The sequence below is a fragment of the Bubalus kerabau genome, chromosome 10, assembly GCF_029407905.1.
Source record: "Bubalus kerabau isolate K-KA32 ecotype Philippines breed swamp buffalo chromosome 10, PCC_UOA_SB_1v2, whole genome shotgun sequence".
NCBI classification, from domain to species: Eukaryota; Metazoa; Chordata; class Mammalia; order Artiodactyla; family Bovidae; genus Bubalus; species Bubalus kerabau.
The window spans coordinates 97,319,030-97,332,775 of record NC_073633.1 but is presented as its reverse complement, the minus strand read 5'-3'; the positions used below and the strand labels follow the sequence as shown (position 1 = coordinate 97,332,775).

Genomic DNA, 13,746 nt, shown 5'->3' with positions numbered 1-13,746 from the left:
CTTTTACTGGGTCAGTTTTCAATATAATTCTAAGTTGCTTGATCTAAGTCAAATGGAAAAGAAATCCAGTGTGGCCTTACATTTTTAAAAAAGGTAGTAAATGAATTAAAGTTTGTCACTAAGGTTTAAAGAAATGACTTGTAATTTTGATTTAGTTAATGTTAAAGTATTTCTCATTGACTGTTACCTGTGTTTCCAAAATTTAAAGTGCATTAATGTATCTATTTACTAGGTCTTAAGAGTTAGACCTCTTTTGGTCTTTCGTTTTAAACTAATGTAGAAAATGTAGAAAATAGGTTCAGCGTTTTGGGCTAGAATATTGCTTGTGTGTTACTTGTTTACTGGCTTATGTTGTATAGGTAGCAGAAATAATGTTTTAAGTTAACGAGATTTCTAAATAATATGGTTTAAATAGAGTAATTTTCTTTGGGTTGCTTCTCAATACCTCATTTTTGCTCCTCCAGTGAAAACAATAAAGTTTAAGTTCTCATTGCCTCAGTTTTCTGAGACTTACATATCCTTAGAGCAGCAGTCCCCAACCTTTTGGTACCAGGGACCAGTTTCATGGAAGAAAATTTTTCCACATACTGGGGTTGGAGTGGGGATGGTTTCGTGATGATTGAAGCAATTGCATGTATTGTGCTCTTTATGTCTATTAATATTACATCAGTTCCACCTCAGTTCATCAACCATTAGACCTTGGAGTTTGGGGATCCCTGCCTTAGAATAAAAGGAGAAATAAGAAAGGCATTAGATGATGTTTTAGACATCAAGTAGAGCTACAATAGAAACATATGTTATTTTGGAAAAGTGATAAAATTAACTGAAAAGTGAGGAGGAAAGGAAGTATTATTGCAGATTCTTAGATATCCAAGAGAATTAGAGATTCTTTTATTCAACCAGCTCATATATGGAAATTCAAATTTAAAAACAAAATAGTTGACTTTCAGAAGAATTATGTTTTTCTAGGGCATAATCCTAAAGGAAATCAGTCCTGAATATTCACTGGAAGGACTGATGCTGAAGCTGAAGCTCCAATACTTTTGCCACCTGATGCGAAGAACTGATTCATTGGAAAAGATCCTGGTGCTGGGAAAGATTGAAGGCAGGAGGAAAAGGGGACGACAGAGGATGAGATGGTTGGATGGCATCACCGACTCAAAGGACATGAGTTTGAGCAAGCTTCGGGAGTTGGTGATGAACAGGGAGGCCTGATGTGCTGCAGTCCATGGGGTCTCAAAGAGTTGGACATGACTGAGCAACTGGACTGAGGGCATAATTCCATGTACTAGGAAACACAATTTGATTAAAGTTCAACTTATTGATATTCCTTTCACATCAAGTAAAATTACTAACATTTATACTAATTATAAGATACGAAAATTAAGTATCTGTTAGTATGAGAATGTAGCCTTTCTAAGTGATCAGTGGAAAGAAATAGAGGAAAACTATACAATGGGAAGGACTAGAGATCTCTTCAAGAGAATTAGAAATACCAAGGGAGTATTTCATGTAAAGATGGGCACAATAAAGGGCACAAATGGTATGAACCTAACAGAAGCAAAAGAGATTAAGAAGAGGTGGCAAGAATACACAGAAGAAATACACAGAAAAGATCTCAATAACCCAGATAACCACGATGGTGTGATTGTTCAGCTTGAGCCAGACATCCTGGGGTCCGAAGTCAAGTGGGCCTTAGGAAGCATCATTACAAACAAAAGCTAGTGGAGGTGATGGAATTCCAGTTGAGCTATTTCAAATACTAAAAGATGATGCTGTGAAAGTGCTACACTCAATATGCCAGCAAATTTGGAAAACTCAGCAGTGGCCACAGGACTGGAAAAGGTCAGTTTTCATTCCAATCCCAAAGAAAGGCAATGCCAGAGAATGCTCAAACTACTGCACAATTGCACTCATCTCACACGCTAGCAAAGTAATGCTCAAAATTCTTCGAGCTAGGCTTCAACAGTATGTGAATTGAGAATGTCCAGCTAATCAAGCTGGTTTTAGGAAAGGCAGAGAAACCAGAGATCAAACTGCCAAAATCCACTGGATCATCAAAAAAGCAAGAGGGTTCCAGAAAACATCTACTTCTGCTTCATTGATGGCACAACAAACTCTGGGAAATTCTTCAAGAGATGGGAATACCAGACCTGCCTCCTGAGAAATCTGTATGCAGGTCAAGAAGCCAACAGTTAGAACTGGACGTGTAACAATGGACTGGTTCCAAATTGGGAAAGGAGTATGTCAAGGCTGTAAATTGTCACCTTGGTTATTTAACTTATATGCAGAGTACATCATGAGAAATGCTGGGCTGGATGAAACACAAGCTGGAATCAAGATTTCCCGGAGAAATATCAATAACCTCAGATATGCAGATAACACCACCCTTATAGCAGAAAGTGAAGAGGAACTAAAGAGCCTCTTGATGAAAGTGAAAGAGGAGAGTGAAAAAGCTGGCTTAAAACTCAATATTCAAAAAACTAAGATCATGGCATCCAATCCCATCACTTGTTGGCAAATAGATGGGAAACAATGGAAACAGTGACATACTTTATTTTCTTGGGCTCCAAAATTGCTGCAGATGGTGACTGCAGCCTTGAAATTAAAAGACACTTGATCCTTGGAAGAAAAGCTATGACCAACCTAGACAGCATATTAAAAAGCAGAGGCTTAAAAAGCAGAGACAGCATTTTAAAACCGTCTAGACAAAGCTATGGTTTTTCCAGTAGTCATGTATGGATGTGAGAGTTGGACCATAAAGAAAGCTGAGTGCATTGATGCTTTTGAACTTGGTATTGAAGGAGACCCTTGAAAGTCCCTTGGACAGCAAGGAGATCAAACCAGTCAATCCTAAAGGAAATCAGTCCTGAATATTCATTGAAAGCACTGATGTAGAAGTTGTAACTCCAATCCACCTGATATGAAGAACTGCCTCATTGGAAAAGACCCTGATGCTGGGAAAGATTGAAGGCAGGAGGAGAAGGGGATGACAGAGGATGAGATGGTTGGATGGCATCACCAACTCGATGGACATGAGTTTGAGCAAGCTCCGGAGTTGGTAATGGACAGGGAAGCCTGGTGTGCTGCAGTCCATGGGGTAGTAAAGAGTTGGAATCGACTGAGTGACTGAACTGATGTGATGAGAATGAAAAGTAATTATTTGCCAGCTGCCCTGTAAGGGGATCCTGGATCCTGGTAACTTTTCTTTATGGAGTGAGAAAAGTGGGGATGTTGGACATGGTAACCAGTAAGTTACCATAAGTGTTCAAAGTTGAGAACTGGAATAGAGCACACTGCTCTGTGTAACTTGGGGAGGGATATTTAGAAGCCATTTGGGAATATCCAGAAGCTGAAAAGAAACCAAACAATGAAGCTGAAGGAAGATGGAGGGGAACTGGGGAAAAAGAGAGTTCCTGATGAGTAAAATAGGAGAATTAGGATTAGATGGAGACTTGACGAGTGTACTCCATCCACCGATATGGTCTTACATAAATTCTACATTATGCATTAATGTTTTTGGTGCAGGTAGGTTATCTGGAGGACAGTGCAGAGGGGTTCAACTTTCTACTTAGCAGTGCGCACTGGCCTGTGAGTTAACATACCAGGAATCTGGGTTGCATTTTGTGGGCCAAAAACGTACTGGTAATGTTACATTAGGTCTGATTTTAAGCTTAAATTGGTGGGTGAAATTTAAGCATACTTGCATAGCTCAAATTGTCTACCAGAATATTACTTTAGTGATTTTAATGTATTTCCACATATTCTTTGATATTCCCCCGCTGGGAAGTGGAGCTTAACTCTTCTCCCTTTGATTGTGGGCTGGACTTAATGACTTGCTTCTAACAGGGTCTGAAAAGGAAAGAATACTAACTTTACGGCAGGGAGATTTGGCAGCTACCACCCTGTCCTAAACAAGTGATCAAGGTTATCCTTGCTAGTCCTGAGTCATGTTATCATGTTCCCTACAGCGTGATGCTCTGAGAAGGGCACTTAACCTCTTGGATATTCTGTTCCCATATTTATGAGCTCTGTCTAATTATGAGAAGACATCAGAAAAACCCATATTTAAGGATGTTCTATGAAATATCTGTCTTGAAGATACTTGAAGTATTTTCTCTTCGAAAATACTGAAATCGTAAAAGGAAGAAAAGATTGAAAAACTTCCCCAGATCAGAGGAGACTAAAGAGATAAGATGCTCTGAAGTGTCTTGGATAAAGACCATATGATAAGTTGAATAAAGCCTGTAGTTTAATGGTTTTGTAACAGTTTTGACATCTTTGTTTTGATAAACCTACCATTGTTATGTAAGATGTTAATTTTAGGGAAAGCTAGGTGAAAGATATATGGGAATTCTAAGCTGTCTTTACAATGGTACTGTAAATCTGAATTATCAAAAATAAAACCATTCAGAGGATTTTTTCCCTAAGGAAAAGCCTAAAATGATGTCTTTGGAAAACAGGAAAGGGTTATTAACTCTTTGACATAAACCCCCAAATAAATATTTATTTTCCGACATCACTATATCATAATAATTGTTTCTTTCAGAAAGAAAGACAGCTTGGTGTTTGAGAAAATGTAGTGGTTAAGAAAGGTGGGAGAAATCTGGGAAACTTTCATGTAGGTGATGAACAGAGTTGGCCAGTTGTAAACTGCAGTTGTTATTCAGGTATTATAAAGGGATGTTTATTCATCCATTAAATAACATATGTTTACCACCTAAAATGTGCCAAGAATTGTGTTAGTGTTAAAATGTGATCATGACAGATGGGGTCCCTGGCCTTCTGAAGCTTATACCATAGTGATAACAAACCTTTTGCAGTTCTCTTTGGAAATGTAAAGTTCTAGATAAACAAGGAATATTTGAATGTCTATCTATGTAAGTTAAAATGAGTATATAAATGAATTAAGCTTTTAAAAAAATTGACTTAGACTAAGGTATGTAAACACTTGGAAAATGTTAATATGTCTTTCTTGTTTGTTTGTCTTTGGTGTAAAATGTGATAGGATTTTTAAATTCTAAGTTTTGGAGCTCATGAGAAAAGGACAGAAATGTATTAATTCCAGTTAGTAAAATGGAAAAATTTCTTCCCTGGAGAGTTTTTGGAGTTTGAGTTCTTAAGTAAGTTAAATTCCTTAGAGTGGCAGCATGAAGTTAAGCCAGGTTTATAAAGGTGCCTCCTTCTGTTTTCAGTAAGCAGAGGTGGAAACAGTTTGAAACATGAAGATGTACAAAATCTTACTGGAAGGACGTTAGCAGCTATTGGCTGAAGTTTGCAGAGTCTTCCAAGGTGGATTTTGAATTTGGCTTTGGAAGTGAATGACTCTCATATTTGGGACAGGCTCATCTTTCTGGAAGTTTTTTATGGCCTTAAGTGATGCCACCTGACTTGGGTGGGCCTTCAGTGCATACCCATTTGGAATGGCTTCTGCTTAGAAGTTTGAATCCAGAAGGGGAGCCTGGGGAGCCTGACTGTTTATAATTTGATCAAACTTATCATCTGCCTGAAGAAGTCTCCTCCCTGTGGAAAAGCCCAGGCTGGTTTTTAAAAGTTCAAAGAAAAAGTATTGAAAAGATAACCAGCTAAGTTTCACTCATTAAAGAAAAAAAAGGTGAGGGGTGGCTAGGTTGGAATGATGATGTTGGGGAATAAGATAGTTCAAATATTATTAAATGATTTATGAAAAATATAGCAACAATTTGTATCTTTTTTCCTTCAAATTTTCCCTCCTTCCCTTTCCCTCTTTCTCTCTCTCTCTCTCTCACACACACACACACACACACGTTAGGTGGAGTTAGACTGAAGAAGCAAGGAAAGAATAGAGATGCAGTAATTTTCAAATTTCTAGGATAATTTTTTCAGGAAAAATTTCTAAACACATCCCACCAGCCAAAAACAAGTAGGTTATACATATATAAGTAAGTATTATTACAAATTCTACTTACCTTACAATGAAGAACAAGTATCAAACATCAAAATCACTTGGTAGCTACCTGAAAAATGTTATGATTTGTAATACTTTATCAATTGTTAGCAGTCTTGTAATCATGATTGTTGATGTTTAATCACTATATCATGTCCTACTCTCTTGTGACCCCATGGACTGCAACCCACCAGGCTCCTCTGTCCATAGGATTTCCCAGGCAAGAACAACTGGAGTGGGTTGCTATTTCCTTCTCCAGGGGCATCTTCCTGACCCAAGGATCGAACCCATGTCTCCTGCATATCCTGCATTGGCAGGTGGATTCTCTACCTCTGAGCCACCTGGGAAGTCCCCTTTTAATGCTTTAAAAGTATCAAATTATTTAGTTTTCATATTCATTCTGTGCTTAATACTGTTATTTCAACATGGAGAGGCAATACCATTCAGGGTTAAGAGGCAGATAGCCCAAATCTACTTATTGTCTCTGTCATGAACTAGATGAATGACCTTGAGCAAAGTATTCAATTCTTTGTAACTCCAGCTTACCTCTTAATAAAATGGCCTTAATGATAACTCATGGAATTTTCATAATAATTAAATGTAAATATTTAGTATGTAGAATATATTAACATTTACTTTATGTAAGAAGAAGAAGAATGCCTGGCCACAGCACTCTCAAGTATTATTACATTATTTATACTCAAACCAAAACTACTCTGCATTTTTGGGTTTCCCTGCTGGCTCAGTGGTGAAAATTCCACCTGCCAGTGCAGGAGACTCGGGTTCAGTCCTGGGGTTGGGAAGATCCCCTGGAGAAGGAAATAGCAATCCACTCCAGTATTCTTGCTTAGAAAATCTCATGGACAGAGGAGCCTGGCAGGCTACAGTCAATGCGGTTGCAAAAGAGTCAGACACAACTTAGCAACTAACCAACAACTCTTCCTTTTTCTTTAATTGTTTTTGTTAGTGAGAGTAGGACCTGTGCAGAGGGAGCAGTAATCTCATGGATAGGGGTCCATGGTTATTCTGTATACACATGTATATGCGCTTTGGAGATATTTGTTGGATGTGTGAGTAAATGAAATCGATATATGATTGATTATATTTGTGTCAAAACAACAGTTTTAACATGTTTTGCTATTTGCCTAAAAATACTATTTCTTTTGAGCATCATAGAACTTGTTGGAAAAGAGATCTGGAAATTTGGCTTTTCTCAATTTTGATGGTCTCCACACATGTACCTTTTTAAGTCTAAATGGTCAAAGTGTCAAACATTTTTTTAAACAAATGGATTGTTTTTTAGATGAAAGATTGCTCTTAGTATAAACTTTTTTCTCAAGTTTAATTTTGTTTTAACATAGATACAAACCAAAACAAACACTTTTGTGGTTGAGTTTTGAAGTTTGTATTTTCTTAAAGTTCCTTTTCTTCATTTTATTAAAGAGAGAAAAATGGAAAAAAAATCAAAAGGAAAAAAGGAAGAAAGTTAAAAGGAAAAAATATTTACTAAAGAGAGAGAAAAAAAGAATACTTTTTTTGCTGTACGTGAAGTAAGGTTTGAAGAGCCAGTTATATGTTGTGATAAAATGTCATACACGCAATAATGATGCAACCAGCATCTTTCTACCTTGATTTTTTTTTTTTTTTTTCAGAATTTGAAAAGGTAGTCAACTGGTTTTTGGTATCATATCAGAATAGTTGAACAGATAATGTAACTTGTAAATACTGTTATTTCTGCAGGCTGTAAAATTTGTTTCCAAGAAAACTGTTGGCTGTCTAAGTTCTCTGAATGTGTTATAAAATTCCCAAAGATGGGAAAAAATGAAATTAAGTGGAACTTGATTAGGTAGATTGGAAAGTTGTTTATATTTGATCCCCAGCAAAGTGATCTTAAGACTTGAGTGAATGAGCAGGTTGTAATTCATGTGTATGTTTTGGGCAATTCATAATCATCTGCCTCAGCTTCTTCTTAATAAATACTTTTGGAATATTAATAGTGTTTATTTTCCCATTCTGTCTTTCTAGGCACTGAAGAAACAAGAAGCTAAAGCAGAGGAGAATGAAGGAGAAATGAAAAATAAGCTAAGACAAACAGAAAGTGAGAAGAGTAAAGTAAGATTCTGAAAATTATTCAGAGTACTAATGTTTGGGGCCACTGACATTCACTGGATGTCCTGAGATTATTTGCTCATTAGTGCAGCGAGGCCTTTATGTTTTGATGTGAAATCACTTGGCCTCAGGGCTCTGCCACTCTCTGCTACTTGCTCTTGGAGACATGCACAGGTCGTTTGCTACCTAGTCTTCTGGCCACTTTGCTTTTTCTGATGGGGGTTAAACATGACCATTCCTTGTTGGAGAACATTTAAAGAGCTTGACTTTGCTGCAGGGTTAGGAAAGACGTGTTGTTTAAAGGCTGAGTATTTTGCATCTGTTCATTTTCATTACAGAAGATAAAAATAAGCAGCCTCGTTCTGAAAAATCCTCTGTTCTTATTAAATATTAAGAACCTTTGCTATATATTCATGTCTGTGAACCTGCAAAGCCTAGCCCTTTAGAACTGGAAGGTGATTCAGAGGCCAAACAACTCTCTTCAATTTGCGAATGAGTAGGTTTCAGGCTGAGCCCAGAGTAATAAATGATAAAGTGAAAATTTGCCCCTGTTGTAATATTCTTTATCCCACAAATGTCTTTTTCGTTTGCCTTTGCCTCCTTTATTTCACCAAATTCCATAGAGTTCCATGATGCGTCTCTGCTGCCTTCATGGTGGTAAGCAAGATGTGTCGGGCCGTCACGCTTGCCCTTTGGGAGCTGAGACTGCTGACATTACCCAGGAAATATGACCAGGGTAGGCCCTGGTAGATTTTCAAACTACTTTGACTTCAGGGTGATTTCTTCCCTTTTTATTTAGCCATGGAAACAAGAGAACTGGTCAGGTAATATTTTGTGTGGATTCTCTGCCTCTCTAGGTACTTTACAGCTGGCTTAGAGTTGACCTTTGACCAGTGCAGGCTTAGGAACCCTGACCCTCTGTGAACTCTAAAATCCGAGTATAAAATGTAGTTGGCCCACTGTATTTGCAGTTTAGCTACACTTCCACACCTGTGAATTCAACCCACTGGGGATCCTGTAATACTGTGGTGTTTCAGTTCAGTTCAGTTCAGTGGCTCAGTCGTGTCCGACTCTTTGCAACCCCATGAATCGCAGCACGCCAGGCCTCCCTGTCCATCACCAACTCCTGGAGTTCACCCAGACTCATGTGCATCGAGTCAGTGATGCCATCCAGCCATCTCATCCTCTGTCGTCCCCTTCTCCTCCTGCCCCCAATCCCTCCCAGCATCAGAGTCTTTTCCAATGAGTCAACTTGACCTGGGGAGTTCCTCTTTCAGTATCCTATCATTTTGCCTTTTCATACTGTTCATGGGGTTCTCAAGGCAAGAATACTGAAGTGGTTTGCCATTCCCTTCTCCAGTGGACCACATTCTGTCAGATCTCTCCACCATGACCCGCCCGTCTTGGATTGCCCCACAGGCATGGCTTAGTTTCACTGAGTTAGACAAGGCTGTGGTCCTAGTGTGATTGTAAACTGTGGTGTTTACAATTAAAAAAAAAAAAAAATCCGTATGTAAATGGACTTCTGCAATTCTAACCTATGTTGTTCAAGGGCCAGCTCTACTTTAAAAAATATGTGATGTTTATTTTCTGAGCTGCATGTATGGTATTTAAAAAGCTTATATAATTGGATTAGAAAATTGTTTTGAAATCATAATAGGTCTGTAGAGGTTGCAAAATAAAATGTGCCCTGTGCCCTTTACCCAGTTATTCTCAATGGTAACATTTTGTTTTATTGCCATCCAGTATCACAACCAGTGAATTGACACTTGCAATGCATCCAGCTTATGCAGATTTCACCAGTTTTACTGTGTGTCGAGTGAGTCTGTGTGTGTATGTGCTTATCTTATTGTTGCCACAGTCAAAGCACAGAACTGTTCCATCACCGCAGTGCTCCCCTATGCTTCTTCTTAGTAGCCACCTCGACCACATGCGCAATTTCTGAAGGACTAATGTATAGATAGTAGTTTGTTCAAATGAAGTGATAATTTAGGATAACTATTAAAATCGAAGCACTTAATAACATCTTAACCCAAACTTGTGATTTCATAAAATGACCTTACCCTTACAAATTGCAAGCATGTCCAGCATATATAAGCTCTGGATTTTTAGCAAACATTTTTTCCATTTGAAAGGGGAGGAAAAATGATTTTCCCTTTACAAACCTTTTAGTTCTTTGGCTGGTCTAATAATTAAATTGATATCAAGCAGATTAATAGGAGAAAAAGCATTTAATTTTGTTCATATGGGAGCCCCACAAACATATGAGATACAAAGGCAGCCAGGCGGTTGAAGCTTATCTCCCATCCTGAGCTAAGGAAAGGAATAGGGGCCTGGGACTTCAGAGGGAAGGAAGGCAGTTCACAGAAAGTGAGAAGGGCGGGTTATGGTTAACAGATGTTTGCCCTGGCACACAGGTATATCTTTCAGATACAGAGAGTATCTTTAGTAATAGCTCTTTTCCTGGTACAGACCCGCTTTCTAAATTTTTTTATGCAGTTAAGGGGAAGATGAAAAGCTTTTCCTGAGTCTGCTGGGCTTTGCTTACCATCAGCTCGCAATAATACTTGAGCCAAAGTGTACTTTGGGGTGGCATATTTTTCTCCCCTTCACATCCTATTATATTTTTCAACTTGAAATAAGCTAGACACAGTGACTTTGTAGCATATTTAGTCACCTAACTGGCACATTTTCTGTGAGTATTATCTAATGGCAGTATTATTAGGGAAATTTAAAATGTCTTATTCTGAATTGAGATACTTCAAAATTTTTGAAATGTTATGAATATTGGAAATATTAGGAGTATAAGACTATTAAGAATATAGTCACAAACTGGGAAATATACCTTGAGTCATTGGGTCCCTGAAATTTTTATTCTAATTTAGATCATATGATACTACATGTAGTAATTTAAAGAAAAAATCGCTTTAGACTTTTGCATTAAAATGATTTAAAACTGAAGGGAGCTCAGAGATTGTCTTATATAAAACCCTTATTTTAGAGATAACAAAAAGGAGGCCTTTAAGGAAAGACTATTTAAACAGGTCATAATTGAGATGAAACTGACCAGAGCGCAGACCTCCTGCAGTCTGGTCTGGTTCAGTTTTTGTTATTTAATTACCATTATTTTAATGGGAGCATTGATATGTGTTTATCGCAAGATGTTTATCTTTTCATATTAGCTGTAAAAGTCTGAAAACCTTTTCACTTTTCTCCTCTTAAACTATGCTTGTAATAATTTAGTTTTCTTCTGCCCCACTGACATTTTTCCTTATCCTTTGATGAAACTCTAGCTTCAACAGGAATTGGAGCTGTCTCAAAGGTTACTGAATCAGTCAGAAGGCAGCAGAGAAACACTTTTGCATCAGGTAAGTATGCAAGCTATGATAATCTGCTTTTACATTAAATCAGGATTCAGTCTCTTTCCCTATTAAATGTCTTTGTGAAAGGGCAAAAAAATTCAGGTCTAGGAAATTTTTTTCCTAACAAATGTATATTAGCACACATAAGCAAAAGATGAAATCCTTTCAGAAAGATTCAGAGAAAGCCAGCACAAAGCACCAGCCCAAGTTCTTCCTGTGACAGTGTATCTTGCTGATTGCCGCTCCAATTTAGAAATTATCTCTCTTAGCATAACCAGTGTAAAAATGAGACTGGATGGGTAAGATACAATTTTCCCAGGAGCTTAATTTTATTAGAGGAGGCATTGGAGAGTGAAGGAGGAAGTAAAACACATAAAACAGACCTTTGCATGTTCAAGTTCCCTTGAATGTATCATTGTCTTATATTCTCGTTTTCAAGATGTTACCTGCTTCCTTTCAACCAGAGATAAGGCTTAATTTTAAAACATAACATTTTGTAGCCCATTAGCCCATAATAGTTGTTTGGTGCTTCTGATATTTAAAGTTCAGTAGCTTGAAATAGCTATCTTACATGCACTGGGAAAGGGCATTGGATTTCTAACTGTCTTTCTGCTTGTGTTTAATGTAAATTGCAGTTGTACTTGCCTCTCTTTTGAGGTATGGGTTACATAACTCACTACATAATATGCTAGATAGGCAAAGATGTCAGACATTATAGATGTTCAGGAGTACTTTATTTGATGATTAATCCTGAAAATGCAACATGGCACCTATTTTACAAAATCCTTAAAAACGTGTAATGGCTTTATTCTGCAGCCAGTGGTATGATGGAATTAATGTTGGCAGAGTTTAGACTTCTTTTTTGGAAGGTTATATCTATATTCAATTCCTTCTGATTCTTTTGGTTTTAGAACTCTGCCTTATAATTTCTAATCTTTTGAAATAAGAGATTTCTGTGTTTAGGTTGCCCTGTGACTTTAGCTGAGATGTTCTGCCACCCCTAACTTGTTTAATGGTTGTTGGGGACTTGCCTGCTAGACTCCAGATACATGCAGATGAATAAAAGGGTACCTGACCTCAAGGAGTTTCTACTTTTTTCAACAGCCTTTAGTGCTTATTTATTTTGAGCAGTACTTTGATATCAAAATGTTTTAAATTGTGATCATTTCACTTGACTTTACCAACCAATAGACTACATTCACATGAAAGAAAATAAGTGAAAAATGTAAAAACATACAGTACTTCACAGGAGGTGATTTGGGTTAATAGTAGTAGAGTGGATTGAGGTGAAAATAGGGATTTTGTAAAATGTGGTTAAATTATTTGTCATAGACACAAAGAAGGGGAAAATACCTTCATCGTGAAAGGAATAGGAATAAAGAAGTGAAGCAAGGGACTATTCCACTGTGCTTGTCATAATGAAATTAACTTGGTTTCAACTTGTGCTTACAATAATCTGTGGGAAGTGATTTTTTCCTTAGGGAAATAATTTGTAATAGTTTATAAGTTCAATTATTGTTTTCCTGCTTTTAAAACTAATGAAAACTTCACCTTTGATTATATGTATTTAGGTAGAAGAGCTCCGTACACAGCTTATGAAAGCAGAAGGAGATCCAAAGGGTTTACATCATCAAGTGTCTCAGATTTCCAGACAACAGTCAAGTCTTCAGGATGAACAGGGAGATGACTGGAGGTTTAGGAGAGGTATATTTCTGATTTGTAAATGTCTGGGGCCTTTTAAAAAAACTTTTATTGGAGTATAGTTGCTTTACAATATTGTATTAATTTCGGTTGTTTTTGATTTTCTGAAATAATTTTCGTTTTCAAAATCGCTTTTCTTCTGTTCTTTTCACCATATTTCTTGATCTACTACAAGGTTTTCCAAATTAATCATAGTTTAGCATGCAGTTGTTAAAAACAGACATAATTTTGTAGCAGTATTGAGCAGATGGTAAGAGATTTCCTGTGTATGCCTGCTTCTTCATATCACAGCTTCCTCAACTGTCAACATCCCTCACCCCAATGGTGCATTTGTTATAACTAATGAATTGGATATTGACACATCATTGTCATCCAAAGCCCATAGTTTACCTTAGGGTCCACTTTTGGTATTGTGTGTTCCATAGGATTTGACAAACATGTAATGACATGTATCCATCATTATAATATCATAGTGTAGTTTCACTGTCCTTAAAATTCTCTGTGTTTCACTATTCATCCCTCTCTCCCCCTAACCTCTGACAAACACTCATCTTTTTATCGTTTCCTTAGTTTTGCCTTTTCCAGAATCTAATAAATCAGTAGTTGGAATCATACAGTATGTAGCCTTTTCCGATTGGCTTCTTTACT

The 13,746-nt window shown here is 37.3% G+C and overlaps 1 protein-coding gene across 21 annotated transcripts in view; it reads left to right on the top strand.

Annotated features, from left to right (window-relative positions):
• Positions 1-13,746, top strand: part of CEP128 (centrosomal protein 128) — a 605,049-nt gene that overhangs the window by 227,645 nt on the left and 363,658 nt on the right. For all 21 annotated transcript variants that reach the window (XM_055538802.1, XM_055538807.1, XM_055538799.1 and 18 more), the window contains 3 exons: positions 7,952-8,038; positions 11,329-11,403; positions 12,969-13,101. In XM_055538802.1, coding sequence (XP_055394777.1) covers positions 7,952-8,038; positions 11,329-11,403; positions 12,969-13,101 — 295 coding nt within the window. The remainder of the gene's footprint in view (positions 1-7,951; positions 8,039-11,328; positions 11,404-12,968; positions 13,102-13,746) is intronic.